Source organism: Vicugna pacos, chromosome 25 (genome assembly GCF_048564905.1).
Source record: "Vicugna pacos chromosome 25, VicPac4, whole genome shotgun sequence".
In the NCBI taxonomy this organism is placed as follows: Eukaryota; Metazoa; Chordata; class Mammalia; order Artiodactyla; family Camelidae; genus Vicugna; species Vicugna pacos.
In genome coordinates this window covers 26,283,419-26,309,653 of record NC_133011.1, presented here as the reverse complement: position 1 = coordinate 26,309,653, position 26,235 = coordinate 26,283,419, and the positions used below count along the sequence as shown (strand labels likewise).

At 47.0% G+C, this 26,235-nt stretch overlaps 1 protein-coding gene across 2 annotated transcripts in view; it reads right to left on the bottom strand.

Moving 5' to 3' along the window:
• Window positions 1–26,235, bottom strand: part of ZHX2 (zinc fingers and homeoboxes 2) — a 143,089-nt gene that overhangs the window by 9,123 nt on the left and 107,731 nt on the right. Inside the window, exon 3 of one of the 2 annotated variants that reach the window (XM_072949664.1) lies at window positions 4,960–7,706. In XM_072949664.1, coding sequence (XP_072805765.1) covers window positions 4,964–7,480 — 2,517 coding nt within the window. In that variant the 5' untranslated portion in view covers window positions 7,481–7,706 and the 3' untranslated portion in view covers window positions 4,960–4,963. Of the gene's footprint in view, window positions 1–4,959; window positions 7,711–26,235 lie in introns of those variants that run through there. The other variant, XM_072949665.1, reaches the window with a different exon arrangement.

Genomic DNA, 26,235 nt, shown 5'->3' with positions numbered 1-26,235 from the left:
CCTTCTTACCTTCTGGATTTCAATTCATCTACCACCTGTTCAGAGAAGCCTTACCCAATCCCTTAAATCAGGTCAAATTCCCCTACTCTATATTCTCACAGTTCTAGGCACTGGTTCTTCAAAAAATCTTGTCACCTGGCAACTTTTCCTTTTTGTTTGATGAAAGACTATTTGATCAATACTTCATTCCCCACTAGACTATGGGCTTCATGAGGACAGGGACATGCTGGGCACTGTTGCCTCCCAGAGCCTGGCACACTGCTGTCATTCCACAAATACTGATGGGTGCGTGAGCCAAGGCACCTACTGTGAATGTCTCTGGACTACTTATTTCCTCTCCTTGGGGCCGGCATCCTTCCTCTGAAAAGTGAGGGGCTTTGATTTCATTAAGTTCCTAAGTTGCTACAAGCTGCCCAGAGCAAAATGAGAATTCCTACTTGAGAAGCTCCAGAATTAGGCAACAGGAAGTGATAGCAGTTAACTCCCCACGAGGTACCAGGGCAGTGAGGCTAGTGGACAGTCTCTGAGGAGCATCACCCAGGAAATAGCTGGTGGTCGATTCTCCAACAGACCTTTCCCTCGAGCTGTTCACACATGGAAAGCAAACTGTCCCCAGATCCTCCCCGCCAATGGTTGTCATCTAATGGGACTAATGAGTGATGGAAAAAAAGTGAGGAGAAGCAAAGGACTGAAATACTAGATCCTGGATAACTTGGCGCCAGCTATATTTGTTAATTTGTTATCTCAGGTTGGTTCCAGAAACTGTTACTGAGCATCTGCTCTGGATGAAGCTATAGGGCTTTCAGAGATGAGTGGGATACAGTGCCTGCCTTCAAGGGTCTGGTAGAGGAGAGATGGGGAAATAGTTAATTACATGTTCACCTATCCATCCATTCACACACCTGTATTTGGACAGCTAATATGAACAGATTATGGGGGTACACCTATCCTGGATCCTAAATTGTAGCCAGGATCCAACACTTGGCAGCTTTGAATATTTTAAGCAACCTGAACTATGGAAAATATTTTTTCTGACATTTCACAGAATTTGCCTCTTCCCCAAAGCCGCCCCTAATTATCAGGAGTTGGAAATTGTCAGAAATCAGGAGGCAGCAAAGTGGTGCATGGACAGTTGTGTATTAGTTTCTATTCCATGTAGAATTAAGAAATGACCACAGCCTTCTGGTTTGGCCTGGGCGGTGATGGTGGAGCCTCTGTTGGCGAGGTGGTGGCCATGGTGGCTGGGTCAGGCACTGACCTAACAGGTGAGAGGGCGTCTCCAGGCTCCACCAGCTGCTAGCTGAGGAACCCAGGGCAAGCATCTCTGAGCCTCCGTTTTGCCCTCTGTAAGATGGGGAAAGAGCCAAACCTCTCTCTTAGAGTTGCTGTGAAGTTTAAATGATAAATGTGCTTGGAAGAATGCTGAGCACATGGCATATCGAAGTAAGTAGAAATTCCTCGTGGTAGTAGAGCTGGGGTATTCTGTCTGGCCAAATATCTAGGCATATATCTGACAGTCTCTGGCTAAAGTATTTTGATTCATTTTTAGGAAAGAAGGAGTTTATTTTTCAGCCTATTACCCGGATAGGTTTCTCCCTGGATGGCTCGATAATTATTTGGATGCAGAGAGAATCAAGATGACCCAATTCAAGGCTTGGAAGGGATTCCTTATCTTTGTGTCTAACTTCAGGGACAGGGTGAGTCTGGAACAGAGTCATCCACTGTCCTGAGCCTTGCGAAGCTTCAGCCAGAGGAACTGGTGGGAGCAGAGCTGGGGGAGGGGCACTGCTTCAGTCCCACAGAGGAAACCCCATCCTCCAGGCGGCTCTCAGCTGCTCACCCCAGTTCTCTCCCTCCCCTCCCCGCCTCTCGTGCATCGCATAACGCCTTTTATGAAATCAAAACCATGCATTATTTCCAGGATTATTATATGTTTGGCAACTGAGCTCAACTGTAGGTTCCTAAATAAATGTGTTGAAATAAAGAAATAGAATATTTATGAATTTCAAGAGACCCATGTGTTGGTTCATAAAAGCTGTGAAGTAATTTGGAGAGGTTTTTTCCCCCTCTAGGTCGAAAGCCTCCTTAAAGGGGTGCCTCTGCCAGGACTTGGGGGCACTTTCGGATGTGGCCAGATTGCAGACTGCAGTCCCTTCCTCAATGCAACGGTGCCTGGAACATATCAGGAGGCCAGTTAGGGATATTGGATGTTGCCAGGTGTTCAGCAGATCTCAGCATCTTGTTTAGGAATATTTTCTAGCACACATTTGTGGCATTTATCCTAAACATAAAAGGAGTTCCTGGGTCTTCCTGGTTTTGGGGGGGAGATGGCTAGTTTCTACATCTCTGAATTATCTGATGTTAATTCAAAAGTCAACTCTAAAAACTCTACATATCTCCTGCCATGGAGGCGGGCAGGGTGGGTGGTGTGTGTCAACCAGAAATGGGGAATTTCAGAAATAAAGAGGCAGAGAAAGAATAAGGGCTCTGGAGTGAAACCGAGGTGCTGGCTGGGAGAATGTGAATGAGTTCCTTGGTTTCTGAGTCTCGGCGTCTGGGTTTATAGAAATGTAGAGACGCTTACCTCTCAGGGTCGCTAGGAGAGCTGGGCTGGACCCCCTGTGGCCAGAGCAGCTAGCTCACCTCTGCTGCTCAGAGGCACTGATCCTTCATCCTTCCTCCCTTCCTCCCCAAAGCTTCTCTCTATGGTGTTAGCATTGTTCCCTACTTCTCTTTCTCTTGGGTCTCACCTAGGGGTCAAGCACAGTGGCAGCTGACCCAGAAGGGTGCTGTCAACTACTGGTGTTGGGATGGTTTGGGAGGGAAGAGATGGGGACAGGTGGCCTCAGGGACCTCTGGGGAGCGGCCACCCCTAGAAAGCTCCCACTCAGTGAGGTGCATCCAGAGCTCACTCTGGGGACAGGAACACTGAGCATCCTTACAGCCAAACTCTTCAGAAACAACCGGTTCAGAACAGCTTTGCCTGCTGTGGAAACCATCAGGTTTTCTTTTTGGAGTTTGCTTCTTCTCGTGTTTGCTGAGCCCCAAACTCAACTTTCTGGCTACACCAAACCTCTTTTGGTTCCTTAGCTGCACCATTCCTTTTCTTGTCTCTTGACTTTTGCTTGTGTTCCTTCCACCTGAAACACTCTCTTCCTTGTCTGTGCACTGGGCTGACTCCTGCCGATTAGCTAGCCCCTTAGTCAGCTGTCCCTTCCTCCAGGAAGACTTCCCTGAGCCCCCAACCTGGGTGCCCCACCTTGGGCTCCTCTCCATCACACCACGGATCACCCTGGCCAATAGAGGGAAGAGCAGTGTCTAATCCCGTTGGTCCCACTGAGCTGCATGTGAATGAAGACTCTGTCGTCATCTTCATCCTGTTATCTCTGGGGCCGGGCACACTTACCAGCACACAGTAGGTGCTCAGAACGTATGTGCTGAATTGAACTCAATTGTCTGCAGTGTGGTAGGAGGAGAAAGCAATCACGTAGACTTATGTTTATGCATTAGAAAATGTCTAGGACAGAAGACAGGGCAAACAAGGAGCTTTCAGGTACAATCTGGACCAAAAAAATTTGCTCCATCGTTTCAACAAGGGAGATATGGGCTGGGCTGGACTGGCAGGTAGGGTCTTGTAGGAAGCAGGAAAATGGCCAGAGGGAGGATGAAACAGGCAGCTGGACGGAGGCAGGCAGTTGGTGCTCTTGGTGATCCGGACAGTCTCTGCCCCTCCCCTCGGGGCTACATCCTCACCCCCAACCCATTACTACTTCCTCCTGAAACGTGGTCTGAGGAGAAAGAGCTGCTGGCGTTCTGTGATTGGCTGCTCATTAAATTGCTCTGTTAACAGCCGACATAAACGGGCTAAAACAGTTTCTAGAGGACTTTCTTTATTTGCCAGGTGCCTCATTTTATTACTGAATAAGTAATGAGCACGTGGCCAGCCAAAGTTGCTGGAGTTCATAAATAAAGAGGTATGGTAATTTCCAGGGCTCCCTTGGGGACCTTATCAATCATCCTGGAGGCTCTTACCTTTCATTATTTTTAAAGATGACATGCGGGGGGGCGGGGGTGGTGTTTCATTGTCTTTTAAGTGACCTCTGGAGAAGCCAACCCAGGCAGACTGTAAATTACGCACCTCCCTCCTGGTTCTAAGCTGCCCTTGGAATACTTTGGCTTCGGCCAAGGTGGACCCTTCGCTCCTGTATCCCTCTCTCTACTATCCCCCCTGAGCTTTTCTAAACTGACTGTCAAGAAAGCTGCTGTGCTTCAGGCCTGGATTTGCACAGGCCTCTTGTGAAGCACAAACACCAAGGGCTTGGGTGGCATGTCCCATTATGTGGATGACATGGCCATTAGTAACCACGGTAACCTCCCTTCCCAGGCTTTTGTGGCTCCACAGACCTAATTTACACCAGTCTCTTCCAGATTTCAAGGGGGTTCTGGGGAGCCCATCGGCAAAGCCACCAGCGGGGTTACTTAACGAGACACAAGGGCATGCATTCCTTTAGCCACAACAAGGCTAATGCCAGGTACTTTCAAACCTTTGCGGTTAAAGGAAAGAATCCCAGATTTCTATTCAGTAAACTTGGATACTCAGTCTTAAAAACAAAACAAACAAACAAAAAAACTGAAAAGAAAAAAAACAGAAAAAGGAAGACATATCCTTTCACGTTTGTTTCTAACAGCAGTGAACACAAAACAGGTGTTGTGTTATAGCACTACTAGATTTTAGGATGGACAGACCTCGAAAGGCCACAGGCAGTGATGCTGTGGGTACCACCTTGAAAATAAGGACATAAAATCTACCAGCCCCTATTTTTCTTCCTTTACTTTAAAAGAACTTTTAAGAAGAACCCATCATCTGTGTCAGTATCTCTACCCTACAATCGACTCTGGCAACAAAAAGGAAGAAACCCAGCACCCTCCGCTGGTTCCCTGGGGAACAGGTGGGATTACCTGTCTAGGCCTGACCCGCCTCAGCAGGGACGCTGTCGGAGTCCGAGTCGGCCATTTCCGCCGCGCCGTCTGCCGCGGTCTGACTCCAGCTGTCCGACCTGTCTGAGCTGGCGTCCTCCTCTCCGACCGTCACCTCCACCCAGTCCACGACGCCTGACTCCTCCTGCTTGTCGCAGCCCCGGCCATCCCGGCTGTTGCCCTCCAACCTGTCCGAGGCAGCCTCCAAGGGCTTTGCCAGCAAACTGTCTTTTGCTGGCTCACCGCCCGCTTTTACCCTGGGTACCAGCTTCTCCAAGCCCTCCTCGCAGAACTTTTTGGGGTCCTTGTAATACTGCTGACCCACCTCACTCCCGTTCTTTGGGCTCTCGACGATGACGGTTTTGGCCGCCTTCCTCGACAGGGCGTCGTAGCCGTGATCATCCGCCATGTGAGGCTGCTGGTACTGCTCCATCCACTTTAAGGTTCCAGTTTTTAGCAAACATCTGTTCTCCTTGAACCAACGCACAATTTCAGTTCGGACCAGGCCGGTCTTGGCAGCGAGCTGGTCATACTCCTGGGGGGTCGGCCACTGGGTTCTGGCAAACGTGCTTCTCAGGAGATGAACCTGTTCTTGACTCTGTGTAATTGCTGGTGACGGGCTGGGCAGAGAACTGGCTAACTGGGCCCCGGAGAGCTGGTCAAGCCGAGACAGAGCACCGTTGGGGGCTGCCGCGTCTTGGCCTTTCTTGCCGGACCCCATGGAATCCAGGACAGCCTGTTCCATGCTGTCCCGAAGCTTCCGCCTCTCCGAGAACCAGGAGTCAATCTCTCTCCTGCTCAGCTTGGTCTCCACCCTTAACCTGTCCAGTTCTGCTTGGGTCGGGAAAGAGCTTTTCAGAAAGCTGTCTTCCAGGATTTTCACCTGACCCTGTGTTTTCTCTTTGAACTTCTGGGGGGCAAAGTCTGGGTATGCGTGGTACGTGCGACCATGTCGGGAGGCCGCGATGGCCATCTGGTCTTTGGCAAGGGATTCGCTGGTGATGTGGACGATGCCCCTTTGACACCGATACCGGTGGTCGCTGAACCACTTCTTGATCTCGCTCCTGGCGAGGCCGGTCACTTCGATGAGTCGGTAGACCTCGGCGTCGTCAGGGAACTGGCTCTGGAGGAAGCTCGCCTTGAGATGTGCAATCTGCTCCTTCGTCTTCTTGCGGTCGCTGGCGGGGGTCAGCGAAGGGTTGGCCACCTTGGGTGGGGGCTCTGGCACTTGAGCAACGTGTTGACGCTTGGGCTCGGGGGCAGCTTGGGGAGTCACTAACGGTCTTTTCTGGCCATGGTTGGTCACTCCGGCCACGGCGAGCGTGATGGGGGAGCAAGAGACGGTTGTTGGCCCGCTGGTCACCTGAGTCAGCACGAGGCTGGTCTGGCCAAGGATCTGGCACGGAAGAGCTGTCTGGAGGATGGGCTGTGACATCTTTGTGGGGGCCAGCTGGGCGGGCAGCACGGTGATCGTCGGGGGCACTGACTGGATGGTGCCGTTAAACATCTTCTTCCGGGCCTCCTCCACCTCCTCTGGGGACCAGCTGATGCCGTGCTTCAGGCGCTGGGTGGCAAACCAGATTCTGATGTGCTCTTCTGGGTGTTTGGAAGCAGCGGTCAGCCAGGACAGCTCAGCCTGGGTGGGGTAAGGGAATTTGTTGAAAGAGTTGATCATGGTAGCGTTGGTGTCCAGGGCAGAGTTGTATTTGGTAGTGTTCAGCGGGACGGGGACCTTGGGGACAAGGTTGATATTTGGTGGGAGCTGGACAGAGGGCATGACATGTCCCAACGTGTCCTGGAGGAGCTCCACGCTCCCGAGTCTTGAGAGGATCTCAGCCGCGTCTGTCACCAGGCGGGCGGTCCCTTCCACGTGGTTCTCGGGGGCGGCCTCCTCCGGCTTCTTGGGCACCTTCTTGGCATCAGCTTTCGGTTTCCCTGGCTTCATGATGGGAGTTTTACTCACCGAGATCCCAGGATCGCTGTCCCCGCCTCCGGGGCCGCTGGTGGTGATGGGCACGATGTGGTTGGTGGCGTCGATGGACTGCTCTAAGACGGTCTGATTGTTGCGCTTGATCAGCTTCAGCTTGAAGTTGGTCTCCCCGGGATGGAACTTGGAGTTGTGGTCCGACAAGGAGTCGTACTTTTTGGTTGTGAAGTTACATTCGGCACACACGTAGAGGGGGTTGAGAATCACGTTGGGGTGCTGCGTGTCGACGTGCTCCGTGAACTCGTTCAGGTTCTGCGTGGAGTAGGGGCAGTATTTGCATTCGTAACCACCTTGGAGCTTTTTGGACTGTGCTTCCCCCGTGGACTTCACCTCTATCACTTCACTTTCTTTGGAAGAGTTTTCCGGCTCCCCTGCCCAAGTGTCCTTGGCCATTTCAGGCTGGGGCGTGCCGACCCTCTTCTCTTTGGCCCTGTCTCCTTCCTCGGGCACATCCTGCTCTAGTACTTGTGATGTCCGGACCATGCATGGGGTTGTAGATTTCCGTTTGCTCGCCATGCTGCCTGTCTGTGTGCAATGGCTTATTTTGGGGGTGGGGGATGGGCAGGGAAGGGGCAGTGAAATTTTTGGAACTCCTAAGATAAAAGGCTTTTGGCTTTGTGCCCCCTCCAATGGCTTTGGCTTCCCTTGAATGCTGAAGTCTACTGTTGGAGTTTCCAGAATGATTTCAGCACAGAAAATTGTAACTGTTCCCAATAGCTAAACACAAGAGGCAGCGTCATATCTGTGGGACAAGAACAAAGAGAATGTCAGTGTTTCCCCATGAGGCCAAAGAAACTCGCATTTCTTTCTGAGTTGCTCCCATGACCCATTCCCAACCGGCACCCAAAGCAAATAACCAGGTAAGCATAGATGGCGTGACTGCGGGTGCACGTAAAATGAAAGATCACACTCTTCTTCTCTCCCGTTCTCTGGGAAGGGCAGTGGGAACTGGCCCAGAGCAGACAAACGCGGATGCAGGTTACTCATTCATGTTTTGGAGACCAAGGGATACAGAGAAGCAGCAAGGGTACTGAGATCTTATGATGTGGTGGATAGAGTGGTGGAGGTGAAATGTTGACTAGGTTCTCGAGCTGCTTTTATGGATGGTACCTCAGAAGCAAGATGCTTACCCGGGGTCACCAAGTGGAATTGATATGGGCATTACTAGAAAATGGAGATGAATATTTTGTTTCTTATCATAAAAGTGAAATCACTATAGAAAAATCCAGAAAATGCATCAAAGTATAAAGGTGAAAAACATCACCCCAAATATTGAAGTTCTTTCATTTCACTTGAACAGTTCCCATTTTCATAACCATTGAGCAAAAGAAAGATTAAAAAATGGCTGCAGATAAAAACCGACAACATAACGCCATTTGCAGCAACATGGATGCTCCTAGAGAATGTCATTCTAAGTGAAGTAAGCCAGAAAGAGAAAGAAAAATACCATATGAGATCGCTCATATGTGGAATCTAAAAAACAAAAACAAACAAACAAACAAAAACAAAGCATAAATACAGGACAGAAATGGACTCATGGACAGAGAATACAGACTTGTGGTTACCGGGGGGGGGGGGCGGGGTAGAGGGTGGGAAGGGATAGACTGGGATTTCAAAATTGTAGAATAGATAAACAAGATTACACTGTATAGCACAGGGAAATATACACAAAATGTTATGATAAATCACAGAGAAAAAAATGTGACAATGAGTGTGTATATGTCCATGTATGACTGAAAAATTGTACTGAACACTGGAATTTGACACAACACTGTAAAATGATTATGAATCAATAAAAATGAAAAAAAAATAAATAAAAAATGGCTGCAGGATATTACACTGTAGGGGTATTCCAAACACAATGTATTTAGCCGTTAGACTTTTGTTGGACATTTATTTCTAATTTTTGGCTCTTCCTGTCAAAATTGCAGTCAATGCCCCTAGTCCTTACTTCTGATAACTAGCTTTGGGTGAATGCTTAGAAATAAAAGCAGTGGGTCAAAGAATGTCAACATTTTAAATTCTCTTGACTTAACATGGCCAAGTTCTTTGCATCATTTGGCCTTTCCCCTGGCAGTGCATGAGGGTGCCAGACTCCCCACTTAGTTTACATGAAATGTTACCATTAAAAAGCCTTGCCAGTTAGACATGGGAACACTGTTTCAATATGCTTTGGTGCTTCTCTTGATTGCCAATAAGGGTGAACAGTTTTCAAAGATTCACTTGCCATTTGTATTTTTTTGTGTGAATTGTGGGTTTATGCCTTTTTTAATAGTGTGATGCTTGGTTGTATTATTAATTGACAAGCGTTCTCTCTCTGTTAAAATTATCAGTACTTTACTGTATTTGTTGCGAAGTTTTTCCCAGTCTGTCGTTTACCTTTCAGTTTTTCATATGGCGTTTCTGCATGTTTTCCAGGTAGAAATGTTTAATTTTTAGGTGGCAAATGTATCAATCTCTTTTGCTTGTGGCTTCTCTCATGGTGATTTTCTATTTAGAAAGTAATTCCCTGTTTTGGTAGCAAAGACATATTATTCTATGTTTTCTTAGAGTGTTTTGGCTTTATTGTTTTTTACATTTAATTCATCTGGACTTGAACTGACCTTGGCTTAAACTGCAGGATACAATTCTAACCATTTTTCTTGAAAGATATCAGTGATCTCGGTAGCATCTGTTGTGTATCTCTTCTCACTAATTTGAAACCACCTTTGTCACATATTACATTTTTATGCATTTTTATGTGTACTAGGGTGTTTCTGGGTTGCCTGTTCTGTTCCTCTTAGGCTAACTACTGAGCCTTACCATTATGCCTCACTTAACTTTTTTTGTTGTTGTTGACTAGAGCATGTTTTAATATCTGGTAGAGTGAGTTTTTCTGTATCACTCTTCTTTTGCCAAACACCTCTGGGTTATTCTGATCACCTATTAACATAAATCAACTCTCACAAATGAGAACCATCTGCAAAAGAAAATCCTGTTAGAAAGCTGATTGGAATTGCATTAAACAAATACTAATTTAGGAGTATGGGGGCAATTGCTTTCTAGGAGGTAGGGTATGTTAACAGAACTCAAACAGGGAAGTGATGGCCTGGACCATGCCGAGTGTCTAAACGCAGGGGCTGACGGACAGGAGGGCCTTTCTGTGTGGCTGGAGAAGGAAGTGTTTTGAAACAAGAGAGCCAACATCCAGGGAGAAAGGGGATGAAGGGGATGGCTTATCCCCTCCTGCCCCTCCCACTGGCCTGAGTTTGAGTCCCACTGAGGAGAGGGCTCAGGGCAGAATTAATGGACTTATCTTCAAGGGCAAAGCTGTGGGGTGTGGGGTCCCACTTATCTGCTTAGGGGCTCTGGTGACAAACCTGAGCAAGACTCAGGAGGGGGCATCCCCTCCCTTGTGAACCCAGAACCCGGCCACTCTAAGGCACTGCCACGCCCGGCGGTTCCATCAGCAGCGGGTAAAGGTCCCTCAGAGCACTGATGAGGACAGGCCCTGGGCACAGCAGAGGAGGGGAACTGTATCTTTCTGCCGACCACACCCAAACCAATGTGTTCAGCTGAATACCAGATTATTGATTTCGCCCTCAAACATAGGTCTCCCCTCCAGAAATTTTCATCTCCACCAATGGCTCCACCATGGTACACTCGGGTCAAAAGCCTCTTTGCCTCACCCCCAAATTAATCTGCCTGCTGACTCTGTCTTCAAAATGAATCCTGTGTCAGACCACCTCCACCTCTCTCTGCCTTGTCTAAGCCATGACCATCTCCTGCCTGGAAGCCTCCTGCTGGCCCTCTACTTCCTTTCTCTCCATAGCAGCAGGGGGATTTTTTTTCCAGCTTCTCAATGGGCTTTATTTACGGTTTGAAATCTACTTTAATAGTGAAAAGGGCTTAAATGTTATTTTTTGTAGCCTCTAATTTTTTAATTGAAGTACAGTTAATATATAATATGTAAATTACAGGTGTGCAAATTTGCAAATATTGCAAAATTCCCAATTTTGGAAGGTTATGCTCCATTTGTAGTTATTATAAAATATTGGCCATGTTCCTTGTGTTGTACAGTGTATCTCTGTAGCTTGTTTTATGCCTAATGTTTGTACTTCTTAGTCCCCTACATTGCCCCTCCCTCTTTCCCTCTCATCACTGGTAACCACTAGTTTGTCTTCTCTATCTGTGAGTCTGCTTCTTTTTTGGTTGTATTCACTAGTATGTTGTATTTTTTAGATTCCACATTTAAGTGATAGCATACAGTATTTGTCTTTCTCTGTTTGACTTGTTTCACTTTGCATAATGCCCTCCAAGTCCATCCATGTGGCTGCAAATGGCAACATTTCATTCTTTTTTATGGCTGAGTAGTATTCCATTTTATATCTATACCACTTCTTTTCTTATGAGGAATGTCCTTTATTTCTTTTTATCTAAATGTCTCAATATGTTGAACACTGATTTTCTCCTACCCCCATTTTTAATTGAATTATAGTCAGTTTACAATGTTGTATCAATTTCTGGTGTACAGAATAATGTTTCATTTATATATATATATACAGACACACACACACATATACATTACTTTTCATTATAGGTTACTACAAGATATTAAATATAGCTCCCTGTGCTATACAGTATAAATGTGTTGTTAAGCTATTTTATATATATTAGTTAGTATCTGCAAATCCTGAACTCCCAGTTTATCCTTTTCCACCCCTTTCCCCCTGGTACCCATAAGTTTGTGAGTCTGTTTCTGTTTTGTAAACAAGTTCATTTGTGTACCACCTCTTCTATTTATCTACTCCTCTTAGGTTGCTTCTGTATCTTGGCAATAATGTGCTATGAACATGGGGGTGCACGTATCTCTTTGAATTAGTGTTTTCGTTTTTCCAGGATATATACCCAGGAGTGGAATAGCTGGGTCCTACGGTAGTTCTATTTTTAGTTTTTGAGGAACCTCCATACTATTTTCCACAGGGGCTGCACCAATTTGCATTCCCACCAAAAGTGTAGGAGGGTTCCCTTTTCTTCACATCCTCACCAACATTTGTTGTTTGTGTTCTTTTTGATGGTAGCCGTGCAGAGGGAGATTTCTAAATTAGGAATCAGTTCATATCACCTTTTTGCATGAAGCCCTCCCTCGGTTTCCCATCAGAGTGAACTCCAACCCTGGACCATTCTGGTCCATGCTTCCCTCCCCCCATGCTCATCTCACTCCGGCTGCTGGAACAGGTGTATCCTTTGCATCACAGGGCCTCCGCCAGACCGGCCACCCCCATAGCTCCTTGGGCTTCCATGGCTCCATGGAAAAGTCACCCTCCCACAGAAAGGCCTTTCGTGACCACCTTTCCACGTAAAATAATGCCTCCCCCACACACTCTCTATTTCCTCAGCCTGCTTTGCTTTCATCATAGCACTTTATACATATATATTTTTAAAACTGAAGTGCAGTTGAGTTACAATGTTGTGTTAGTTTCGAGTGTACAGCAAAGTGATTGAGTACTACATCTCTATATTCTCTTTTAGATTCTCTTCCATTATAAGTTATTATAAAATATTGAATATAGTTCCCTGCATAGCACTTTGAATATTCATCTATTTATCTATCTTGTGGTTAAAGGAGGAGGCAGGAGAGAGTATCTACCTACTTGTTGGTTATTTGTCTCTCCCTCTGGAATGGTGCTTCTAACACAGCAGCCACTAGCCACGTGTGGCTCTTCACATTTAATTAAAATTAAATAAAATGTAAAATCCAGTTTTCAGGTGCGCTAGCCACGCTTCGAGTGCTCAGTAACCACACGTGGCTGGTGGCTATTGTTTACAGTGCGGGACATCATTCTCATTGAGGGACATTCTACCAGACAGCGCTGTTCTAGAATATAAACTCCACAAAGGCAGGAATTCTTCACTGTGGTTTTCCCAGAGCCTAGAGCAGGGCTGGGTCCACAGTATGCTTTCTGTGAAGATTGGCTGAATGTTAAACTAGCTGCAGGGGAGCTACCCTGGGGGAACTGCAGCTGATGCAGACTGATGAGGTACGGGAAAATCTCATGGATGCTCAGCAATGTGGGTGTGTGCATGTGTGTGGTGTGTGCATGTATGTTGTGCATGCACATATCTGTGCAAGCATGAATGTCTGCACTTGCATGTGTGTATGTGTGTGTGTGAGCACGCATGCTAGGGCTTATATGATCAGAGGAAGGAGGTCCTACAGTTCTGTAGCAGGTACTACTGACATAGCAGAATGTGGCCCACTAGCCAAGAGGCTTGGGCATTTGAATGACAATTTTAAAAAAGAGGGAACAAAGGAGACTTTTCTCTTGCAGAACAAATAAATCAGGCAGGAAGAGGTGCAGGGGAGAAGAGATTTTTTTTTTTTTAACAGAAACTCCTGTATCTAGAATTATTTAAATCTGTTGACAAGTGAGGCCAAGAAATGAGCCAAATCATGGTGAAACATCCTGAAAGATTTTCAATGTTCCAGAAATTTTGGTTCAGAATAGATGGTAGTATTTGACCAGTAGGAATCCAAGCCACTGCAGAATAAAAAGAAATAAAGATGAAGAAAGGAAAGAGAAAGGGGAGGGGGGCTCAGAAAACATTGAGCCTTTGAAGAATTCATCTCCCAGGGTTCCGCTGGAGGAGCTACAGGAACCCCTGCCCTTGGAAGAATAATCCTGACACAACAAGGCGGGGAGTGTCTGCAGAGCAGCAGTGAGCTGGCACCTGTCTTTCTGAAAGTCTGTGAGCCACCACTGAGGTTGGGACCAGTGCCACGCAGCCTGCTATGTGCCGGCATGAAGGCTACGTATTTCTGGCAAAGTCTTCAGGTTCGGGTGTGCACTGGCCAAAGTTAGCAAAAATGAAAAATGAACGAATGCATGAGTAAAATGCATGTTAAAACTCCAACATGGCCCCTTCCATGGTGGATGGCGAGTATCCCAGCAGACTAGTTCCATGTCATGGGTCCCACCCTGGGCCAGCTTCCCCATGGGTCTGAACGGGGCAAAGGCACATTCTATCCCAACCTAGAAAACACTCCACTTCAGGGCAGCACCCACTCACCCCCGGGCTGCTCCAGCCACTGTGCTGAGGGCCCAGTGGGGGGGGTTGGTGGGTGGGGAGCCTCAGAAGCAATCCCTGCCCTTGGGGAAGGTGGCCCAAATAGGTTAGAACTAAACACCTTTGTGTTCAAGAGCCTGGTGCCCATATACTGAGAGAAGACTAGTTTGAAAAGATACATGCACCCCAGTGTTCGTAGCAGCACTATTTATAATAGCCAAGACACAGAAGCAAACTAAGTGTCCATTGACAGATGAGTGGATAAAGAAGAGGCGGTATGTATACACAATGGAATATTACTCAGCCATAAAAAGCATAAAATAATGCCATTTGCAGCAACATGGATGGACCTAGAGATTTATCATACTAAGTGAAGTATGTCAGACAGAGAAAGACAAATATATGTTGTCACTTATATATGGAATCTAAAATATGATACAAAGGAACTTATTTACAAAACAGAGAGACTCACAGACATAGAAAACAAACTTGTGGTTGTCAGAAGGGAAAGGAGGGGATAAATTAGGAGTCTGGGATTAGCAGATACAAACTACTATATATAAAATAGATAAACAACAAGGTCCTACTGTACAGCACAGGGAACTATATTCAATATCTATTAATAACCAATAGTGGAAAAGGATGTGAAAAGTATATATATATATATAAAAGATATATATGGAAAAGAATATATATATATATATAACTGAACTGCTATGCTGTACATCAGAAACTAAAACATTATAAATCAACTATACTTCAATAAATAATAATAAAAAGTCCTGGTGCCCAGAAGGAGAGGAGAGGGAAGACATTTCCCTCATCTGAGATTCTTCTCCATCATGCCTCTTTCAGTCCTGAGTCCTGCCCCTCACAGGACCACTAGGACAGAGCATCAGATGCACGTTACATGCAAAGGGAACCCAGACCCCAAGCACACACTCATGCCTCCTTTCCGTTTTTGCCAGTGACTGGATTTCCTTTTACCCATCATGACATTTTTCACGTACCAGAAAGAAACCCCAACAACGAAAGAGAAACAGTGTCACCTTGGAATAGGTAATACACAAGGGAAATGGCTAACCTGTGTAGACAATTATGAACAACTCACTTCTGAATGTCTGTGCAGGGCTCCCCCTTTCGCCACTTGGGGCTGCTTCCACCATCACCCTCCCTGTTGTGTGCAGAGTACAATTTGATTAGAACTCTGTTTACCGTGTATGGCTTTGGGCCAGAACTCTGTGGATACAGAGATGAAGAAACCAGGGTTCTTGTCCTCAAGGAATTCACAGCTGGTGTAGTAGTCAGCTTGGGCTGCCACTACAAAGTGCACAGACTGGCACAAAAATTTATTTCTCATGGTTCTGGAGACTAGAAGTCTGGGACCAGAGTGTCTGCAGGGTTCTTCTGAAGCCTCTCCCCTGGGCTTGCAGGTGGGCCCCTGGCCCCCGTGTCCTCACATGGTCTCGCTTCTACCCCTGCTATCTCCTAATCTCTTCCTCTTGTGAAGACACCAGTCAGATTGGACTAGGGCCCACGCCAAGGGCTTCACTGAACCCTAATCACCTCTCTAAAGCCCTAACTCCAAATACAGTCACATTCTGAGGGTTAGGACTCCAATATGTGAATTTTGGGGTGGGACACAATTCACCCTTCACAGCCAGGCAGGGCTGGGCCATCTGAACACCCCTCGATGGTACACAATGATTTGTCAACAAATCCTGCCCGAGAGCCTCTGAGTGCAAGGGCCCAGGAGTGAGCAGGCGTGTATTCTTTCCCATATGCTTTTCCATTATAGGTTATTACAAGATATTGAGTATAGCAAGCTCACACTCATGAGAATAAACAAGCAGAAGCCGACACTAACAAGCATGATGGAGAAAAGCCAAGGACCGAAGAGGATGGGGTGAGGAGTGGGGCACCCGGGGGGGTGGAACCAGGGAGGAAAGGGACTCTGTCCGTGAGAAGGCATCACTGCAGCATTCGGACGTCACAAAGTCAAGAAGGAGAGTTTATGAAACACAGAGGAGGCTGGACTTAATTTTGAAGGACAGGTGGGAAGAGGATGCTAAAGGTTTCCCAGGGGAGGCAACTTTCTTAAAAGAAGCCGGCCGTGACTGGGATGGACTGAAATTCTCCATGCTTTGTTGACGAATCCTCATAACAACCCTGCAAAGCAGGTGTTATTAGCCTCAGTTTATGGAAGAAAGAACCCAGGCCACGGAGGCCACGTGCCTTGCGCAGGTCACATGACTAGTTTGTGGCAGAGCAGGGGTTTGAACAAAGTCCGCCCAAGCTGAAGCCGTGCTCTTGGCGCGCCTCCCAGCCTCCCGGGCTAAGTGGGGCTCCGAAGGCGGAGTTGGATCCTGCCAGGCAGAGAGAAAGGGGGACCAGAGGAGCAGAGTATCCCGGGCAGAGGAGACAGCAAGAGCAAGGAGACCTCAGGGATGACAAGGACGGAGTTTCAAGGGCAGGGCGTGAGGGCAGCCTGGAGGCGGCTGACAAATCAGTTTGGGCCAGACTGTGAAGGGCCTTGAGTGCCGTGCTAAGGAGGTGGGATGTCATTCTGCCGGCGCAGGAGGGTCGAAGCCTTTTAGGCAGGATCATGGGAACCACAGGGTCTAGGAGATAAGGCTGGGGGGCAGGAATGGCAGGAAGAGAAGACGCATCAATGAAGGTAAGAACCTTCAAACCAAGCAGATGATTAACAATCTTAACCCCAAATCAAACAGCCAGCGCCCAGGCTGCTAAGAGACACCAGAATAAACTTAAGTTTATTCCTTAAGTGAATGTTGAGGGCTCTTCACTTTCTATGTGGAACTTTCTTCCATTCAATTTGGGCTTCCTTCTCCATCAAGGAGTGGCTGGATGGTCTGGGTTTAAATGTGGCAAAATGGATTCTCCCTCAATCATTTTACCAATAACAATGATGACAAACATTCACTGAAGGCTTGGTATATGCTTGGTGCTAAGTGTTTTACTTCTCCAAAAGCCTGCGTAGACACTGATGCTCAGAGAGGTTAAGGAGCTTGGCTACAGTCACACAGCCTGGAGCAGTAGAGCTGGGCCACAAGCTTTACGTGTAGACGAATCACCTGTGATCTTGTGAAAAGACAGATTTTTTTTTAATTGTATAGTACTTTATAACTATTATGACAATAATACTTTGGTTTTTATTGACAATATTTTCATATTATGAAAAGGTTCATATGCATTATAATTTAGAAAACATGGTAAGTTACAAAGAAGAAAGTTATTATGACCCATAACTTCAATGTTCAGAGACAACTACTCTTTTTAACATTTTGATATATAGGTTCCCTGAAGCTATTTGAAAATAGAGTGTTCCTACGAAAAAAACCAGATTCTGATTCAGTAAGACTAGGGTGGAACTGAGATTCTGCATTTCTAACAGGCTCCCAGGTAAGGATGACACTGCACAGGTGGACACTTCAAGCAGAAGGCTCTGTGAGCCTCTCCAAGTAAACACTTTCTCACTGTCATCCCCTTAGTCTCTCTTCTCTCCCGGCTCATTTCCAGATGCAGGGTGATGGCATTTCCTGACCTTTTCTGACAAGTGACCTGCAGCCCTCAGGGGAAGCAAAAATGGGTCAAACTGTCAGATCAGCCCCTGGAAGCTTCTCAAGGTGGCTGACATGCAGCCTGGCTGTCAGATGAGGGAAACGTCTAGGCTCTTGACCTCCCAGGGGAGGCACCAGGGAAGGTGTGTGGAGGCCGGGGGGGGGGGGTGGTCAGAGGTCAGGGCTAGTGGAGGAACCTGGACCCCTTGGGGATAGCACAAGTGCTCTCAAAGAATTGTACCTTTGGGCCCTGGCGGGACGCCACCTCTGATTCTGGAGCCTTTCACGGGGGCTGTCAGAGGAAATAACGTGACTGTCTCTGAGCTTTCAAAGGAGGCATCTTGTCAAGACATCAAAGCCTAGAAGGATGCTTTCAGCTTTGCTGGGTCTTCTCAGAGCTGTTAACAGATTCCGCTGCGGTTCATCAAGGGTAGATCTTTTGTGTGTGTGTGTGTGTGACTGTTCTTTTGTGTTTTAAAGTCACAACATTGTTCCTCTACGCCTTCCCCTCAACTGCCGTGCCACCAATTGCGCCCCAGGAGAAGGAATTCTGATGGGAGGTATGTTGTGGTGGTGATGGTTGGGGGTGGGTGCAGAAAGGAAGGGATGCAGGGATCCTGGGCTTTGCTCTAAGCGCCCAGCTCTCTCCTCATTCCTCTCCATCCTTGCCTCCATTTATCTTGTGAGTTAACTGGGAGAGGCTTTTGAAGTGTCACTGGTGACCCTCAGTTAATTCCTGAGTTTTACCAATTTCTGCCCCGGCTACTTCAAATCTACACTTGACTTTTGGGGGTGTGGCTCCCAAACCATCAGACATCACCTGGGGTGCTTTGTAAAAATACCCATTCCTGAGCCCCAGTCCGGATTTATTAAACCCAAACAGCCAGGAGCAGGCCCAGGGATCTGTATTTCTACCAAGCAGCCACCGTGATTGATGGACAGGCAGGTGCAGCGGCCTCAGCAAGAAGCCATCACTTGGCCTCTCCTGATTCAGAAGTGGTTGGGCTGAGGCCAGCCCTGTGCTGTAGATGGGAGGTGTTCCTCGCTGTGTTCTGTGCTGGACTAGGGTGACTTAGCATGGTCCCTGGGGAACGATGATTCGGGGGACGATGCAAAAATGGGGAAGAACTGTACAAAGTCATGATGCTGGAAGAGTAAAGACCATGGAATGCGGGGCTCAATCAGAGTGTAGGACATCTTTAGAAAAACAGGTTCCATCCATAGCAGTGGAGCCGGTGGCTGAGGAGGTGAGCTCTCAAAAGCTATTTTCCATTACCTGTGTTTGTGCTTAATTTTTTTTTCTTTAATTTTTTATTGACGTGTAGCTGATTTACAATGTCAGTTGCAGGTGTACAGCAAAGTTATACATGTATATACATGTGTATTTTTTTTAGATTTTTTCCCATTATATGTTATTACAAGAAATTGAATACATAGTTCCCTGTGCTATACAGTAGGTCCTTGTTGTGTATCTATTTTATATATGGTAATGTGTGTCTATTAATCCCCACTTCCTAATTTATCCCTCCCCGCCCTTCCCCCTTTGGAGCCATAGTTTGTTTTCTATGTCCGTATGTGCTTAACTTTTATGGCTCAGTTTCTCGGACAATTTTTTTTTTACAGCAAAGAGGGGTCTGCTAGTCTGGTTAAGCGGAGGAGCATAATGCAGTAACAGGATGCCATCTGCACGCCTGGTCTCCAGCATCCCCACCACACAGATGACAGATGCTGATGATCTCCATTTCACAGATGAGGAAACTGAGGCTCAGGGAGCTTAACGGGCTGCCTGAGGAGGGTGGAGCCCAGAGAATCCTGACCCCACACCCACTGCTGGATCCCTGTAACACACTGTTGCTAATTGTTAACAATTCCATTTCCTGACACTGAGTCTCTAAATTAGATTTCTCACAAATTCCGAGTGGCTCTTCCCCACTGGGAGTGTTCAAAGGACTAAGATTTTAATTGAATTGTAATGTCTTTCTCAACTTGCTACTCCGAGATGCTCTCTTATTAGGTAGAAGAAAGCCCCCACATGGTCTCCTCCAGCCAAAATTTTCAGTCGATGAAATGTAGTTCATGAAATGGAAAGGTGACGTTAGCATCACCATGCATTTGGATGACACAGGGCTCTGCGAGGAGGCTGGTGTCCTGCTGGCAGTGGGTGGGAGTGCTGACTTGAGATGGGTGGTGAGAACTGGAGGGCAAGGAGAGCCAGCTCTGCCTGAGAAGGCAGAACCATCTGGGCCCGTGTGTGCCTGGGGCCCAGGATTTACTCTTCCTGAAAGCAGTCAGTTCCAAAGCTCAGGCTCTTTGGGCTCTTCACCAGGTGAAGACTTGGCCTCTGGCTGCCTTGCTCCCCTCAGTCCTTGCCAGTAGTGCCCACCTGGTCAGGGGAAGGGGCACAGGCTGGAGGCAGGCCTCCGGTTGGAATCCCAGCTCTGCCACTTACTAATAGGAACCCACTCTTCTCCAGCCCCAGCTGGGATGCCCACCGCCTAGACCCCAAACCCACACACAGCCTGGAGAAACCAACCATGCTCACTCATTCCCCATTGCCAGTCTGAGTCCCCGAAACTGTGAAATGGGTGACTCTCCACCTGCAGGACTGGACTGAATGAGACCCTTTAAGGCTGGCATGATCTGGTTCCCTAAAAGGGTGACTTGAGTGAGCGAGCCAGTGACAGTGATGAAGGGCTCGGCAAAGCCAGGTTCACTGGTTCCGTTCTGCCCACCTCCTCCTCCTCAGTCTCCCCTTGGAGCATCCCGACCTCTCCCCGGCAGCTCCTCTCAGCTGCGTGTTGGTGCTGCATGTTGATACCAGCTCATCCCACCTGAGTCACGTGCTCCGACATCTTTCTACCCATCCTTTGTTCATGCCCATAGAAATTTCTATGGCAACTGTGCCAATATTTTTCAAGTCTCCCAACTCTGTTGCCTCTTTGTTTTAGAAGATTTTGCTTTCTATCCTGCTGAGATCAGAGTCACAAGACAAAGGTCACCTTCTTACTCATCTCCACACTCATTTCTCTCCACCTCGGAGGAGGAAGTGGGTCTCCCCGCTGTAAGGCTAACACTCTGCCTGGCCTCCAGGCTGCCCTCTGGTCCTCAGGGACCTCAGCCCAGCACTCAGCAGCTCCCTCAGCACTGAATCCCTTCCCTTTCAGTTATAAACACCTAAGATCGCCATTTCCTTAGAACACTAAACACAGCAAAACCAACGTGAAAAGCAGCATTCAGTTTCCCAAAGCTGCTCAGTTCCGCCATGGATGGCCATCATGCCAACTCCTGCTTCCCAGGGCAGAGGCTCCCAAGTAAAGAGGCTGGCCTTCTGGGTCTGGTGGCACCACTCATTGGAGTGTGAGCCTGGACTAGTTACATCCATCCTCCTAAGTCGCAGCATTTGTGATTTGGGGATGAAAATGGCACCTGTGTCAAACGGGTCAAATAAGTATCCAGTGACCTCTCCGCATACAGCGTTTGGCATTGGGCCCCACACACGACGAGTTCGGACCTTGAGACACAGGGAGGGTACCTGTTGTTAAAACTACATAACCATCAAATGTCTCACAGGAAGTGTGAGAAGACTGCTGCTCCCCCTGCTCCGTTACTGCACTGCTCACCCCTCTGCGGATTCCAGCCTCCTTGCTCTGCTGACACTTTTCTCTTAAACTGCCAAATATATCCCACATCACTGCCTCCGTGGGGCAACCTGGCCTCGTCAGACCACCTCCCCTGGGCTCTCCTGGGTTGCACTCCTGGTTTCCTCCTGGCAGCTCCTGCTGTGTGCCCGCATCCATTCTCCACTCTCAGAGGTGCATCTCCATGCCCTTGGCCCCTTCCCTCTCCTCTCCATCCTCTTTGGTGACCTCATCCACCCCAAAAGCTCTAAGCTCACCCTTGCAGAGAGATTATCTACCCAACCAGCCTTTCTAGCCGTGGTTCTTCTCTGCAGTGCCCCAGACCTTCCTTTCTGGCTGCTGGCTGCCAGTGAGGATGGACTGCAAAGACTTACAAGTAGACGAAGGCTGGAGTGACCACTCTCCACTGAAACCTGATTTTCTTCTTTTATAAACAAGGCCCAGATGATTCAGGAAATTAATGTAGGAATTAAAAAGCATGGACAATCCAATGCCCACTCAGTTGGAGAAGCCTCTACTCAGGCACCCCCACCTGGAAGGTTATCTGAAGGGGAACTTGGCAGAGGCTGGACTGGATGGCCTGGGAGTCTCTTCCAAGTGTGGATTCTGTGCACCTGTGATCATCACCGGGAGCCTCATGGGCACCTCGAATCTAACACATCTAGAACCAAGCTCAGCGCCTGTCTCCCAAATCTGATCTTTCTCTAGTGCTCCTTATTCCAATAAAAGCAGCACAATCTTCTCAGCCATTCAAGTTGGAAACCTAGATTCCTCTTGCCCCTCCCCTGCGTCCCCAGCCTGCAGTTTACTGTGCACCAGGCCCTCCCGTCTCTGCTTCTATAATGTCTCCCGATCCTTCATTCCTCCGCTGTGGGTGGAGTCCTCCTCGTGGCCTCTTGGTGAACAGCATCTGCAAGAACTGCCGGTGTCTCAGCCTGGCCTCTGGGCTTCACCCGTTTGTGGCCGGCATCACCTGTCTGGCATCCTTTCCTTTTTCCTCTGGCAGTGGCAGTCCAGTTCTTTTTAGAGAAAGGCCTGTTACCTTCTCTTGGCCCCTGTGGGTCCTCCAGCACTGGGCGCGGGACCTGGTTCTGACCACTCAGTATATCGCGCTCTCCAGCAACCATGATTCAGGAATGGGCTCGTGACCCCAGTGGAGCAGTCGGAACCAGTGGGGTTCTATTCTGGGGCTTTTGTGGGAAGCCCTGGGGGTAGGATGTGCTCCTTTTCTGGTGGAGTTGCTGAAGGGACTGGATGGAAGCACAGAAGTGCTAGTGGTCATCTTGCCACATGATGGGCTGAAAGCTGAGCTGAGAGGTGCAGAGAGTGGGCCCTGCTCACACCACACTGAATGCCCCCAGGCCTGAATCCGACACACCTGGGGGTGTTCCCATACGTCAGTTTGCTTAAGCCAGTGTGATGGGGCTTTCTGTCACCTATAACTGAAAACGTCCCGACACGTGTGGTTTCACGCCAACCTCCTCACTGCCATCATTTCGTTCTCAACAATCCTTAGCCTTTTCCTGCCAGAGGAGACATGCAAGGTGACCTGCCCGTTTGCAACATTCTCTCATTCTTGATGTGTTGGGTACCAGGCCACACTGTTCTCTTTCCCACAAGTAAGAATCTCAGGGTGTTAGTGGGAGAGACATTCACAGAGGGCTAACCTTGAGTCCTTGCTAATCAAGAAAAGTACATCATTCACAAACTTCAGTACTTTAAGAAACAGATTCCATGCATACCTCATGACATGCCATGACTGAACATCGTGTTTCTAAACATGAACCTGACTGTGTCATCCTCACCATCAAGACCTCCCTAGGAGCACTGGGAGCTAGCTGAGAGGCACTTTCCACCACCCAAGGCCATGTCAGTGCTCCATTCCTGACCTACAACATTCCAGGGATTTTATTTTGTTTTGCTCTTTTTCAGAATAAATGCTTTATTTACATCAACTTTCTTGTTGCTGCTAGGTACAGAAATGCAGTTTAATACATGATCATGTTATAGGAATGAACCTCTGTGCGTATTTCTTTTTTTTTAAAATTGAAGTACAGTCGATTTACAATGTTGTGTTAATTTCTGGTGTACATCATAATGATTATGTTTTATATATATATGTTATATATATATATATTATGTTATATATATATATATATTCCTTTTCATATTTTTCAAAGGTATTGAATATAGTTCCATATGCTATATAGTAGGACCTTGTTTACCTATTTTATATATAGTAGTTAGTATCTGCAAATCCTGAACTCCCAATTTATCCCTCCACCCCCTCCTTTCCCCCTAGCAACCATAAGTTTGTTTTCTATGTCTGTGAGTCTGTTTCTGTTTTGTAAATAAGTTCATTTGTGTCATTGTTTCAGATTCCACATGTAAGTGATAGCACATGGTATTTTTCTTTCTCTTTCTGGCTTCCTTCACTTAGTATGACGATCTCCAGGTCCATCCATGTTGCTGTAAATCATTCCTGGTATTGTAAAGGGAAATACAGCAGAAGACCTATTTTTTTGGAAACAGAAACATGGACCTTGGAAAAGAGAACACAGCTCAGACATTCATTCACTTACTCATACATTCATTCCTTCATTCCTTCTCGAGTGCCTGCTCTCTGCCAGACACTGCTTTAGATACTCAGGAAATCAGCCATAAGATCCCTGCTTTCAAGGTGCCCATGATCCAGGAGGGAAAGACAGAACATACACAGAAAACAAAGAACTTACGGACAGTGGTAAGTACTCTGCAGAGAGTTCTTAGAAATAATGTGATGGTGACGTAAGAGCTACTTTCAATGAGATAATCAAGAAAGTCTCTTTGAGGAGAGGATATCTAAGCTGAGATCTTCACATCAAGAAATAGCAACGGTAATGAGTATCAATGAAAACAGAAGTGGAGGCTCATTGACTACCTGTGACATTCTATGTTCACTGCAAAGTAATTTTTAAATTATTCAGTTATCATTTAAAAATTATATTCTCCCTCAAAATACTCCTTTTTGAAAGATCTTAAATTTCATTGAAAAGTACAACATTTCACTTACCAACATGAAAACAAAACTCTGTGATGGTTTTACAATTTTTTTTAATGGAGGTACTGGGGATTGAATGATGGTTTTATAATGGAAAAAATTCTTCTTCTCCCTACTTGGGACGATTCAGGGGTAGAGATGAACATGAGTTGAGAACTCCAAACATCTCCAAAAAAGAGGGAGGAAAAGTTACCTGTGAGTCTAGATCAAATAGTAAAAGGAATTTCAATCCCAAGGAATACTTTTTATAAAGTGGAATAAAGAACAAAACTGTAGCAATGCAGTTTTTTGAAGTAAAGATGAAGCAATGTTGTGATAGCTTATGGATAAATGCCAAATGCCATTCTCTGCCTTTAACGAGAGAATCCAAAGGAGGAAAAACAGAATGAAGGAGGTTCACAGGGCATTATTTGGAGTTGGAAGGCTCGTAGAGGTGCCCTGAGCCTGTCCGTTAGGTAAGGCCAACCCTGAGACCTGGGAAGGAACAGTATGCAAATACGGCCAAGAGGACTGAGAATCTGGTCCTTCACCGGCATTAACAGACACTAATGGCCCATCTGCCTGGGCAGGTGGGTGAAGTTTCTCCTGAGGTGGTTGTGTTGGGGTGATAGGTTCTGCTGGGTCGCTGTCCAACGTTAACGTCATGGTGAGAATCAAGGTGTTTTGAGCTGAACTGTTCCTTCAGGAGCTGATCAAGCAGAGTGGTTAAGTCTCCTAGCTTTGGAGTTAGAACAGACTTGGGTTTGAATTGAGGCTCCATTCCAACACTAACTAACCAGTCATGACATTGGCAAGAAACTTCCCCTCTCCTAGATGTGGAGAAATCTGGAGCTCGTGCCCGCTTCGTAGGATTGTCAGGGTCCCATAAGAGGGCTAATGCTGGCAAAGATCCTAAGACCGGGTACCTGCAAATACTGGTAAATCATAGCAAGGTTGATGATGGAGCAAGAGCAGCTCCACTGTGATGGATTATAAAGCAGAAGTTAGTGCCCCAGAAAGAGTATGCCAAAGGCAAGATGAATTTGATCCCCTGGAGGGGCTCAAAGTAGCTCACAACCATAGACACAGGCCAGGGCAATCAGGAAATTGCGTGTATGTCTGCCTGGGTTTCACATCACAGATCTATCGCATTGTAACATCTTTACTCCCTCTCTTTCTCTGAGCAATAGTCTTGTTAAAAAAAAAAAAGCAACAAGATTAAGACATATTTTGCAAAGTGGCTTCATTATTTTTGCAGTTAATTACTGGTGCTATCATCTTCTTCAAGGCAAACTATCCTTTTTCTGCATAGAATGAAGCATAACAGCCCCCACCACATACAGGCAGGCCCCACCACACACACACCCACAAACACAGAAAACCAGGGTTGGGGGAAGTGATGTGTTTCTGAAAGCAGAAAAAAAATCTTCCTGAGACAGAAAGAAAAAGGAATCAATTTTGGCTCTACGTGTCACATACATACATAAATAAGGCGCTATCAAATGTTTAAGACGGGTCTACTCTGATTTACAATCCATCAAATTCTGCTATCAAAACATTTAGAGACGCTGTGAGACTACGGGGACTTATTGTATCGACAATTCCTGGTGTAACCTTTTCATTTCGCTCCTGTGGGTGATTTTGCGCACACTTCATCTTCTCGGAGACGAGAGAGAAGCGAGATCTTTCTGTTCCCCAGGCACGGATCAGGGCGAGACAGGGCTTTTCAGCAGATCCTTAGATTCTGTCTGTCAGATCCCCCTCCATTCTAGCCCCCACCCCTCCCTCCAGCCCATCCTTTGCATCCCCCAGCCCACAGCTTTTGCTTGAACCCCTTTCATCTCTACCTCGAAGAGACTTCCCTTCATCTCAAAGCCTGGGATAAAGGCTGAAGGTTTCCTCGTATTCTCTGATAGAATGTCCTCCACAAAGCCATTCATCCAAGCCAGTTAAATCCCAGACAGAAATGACACAGATTTAAGGTAC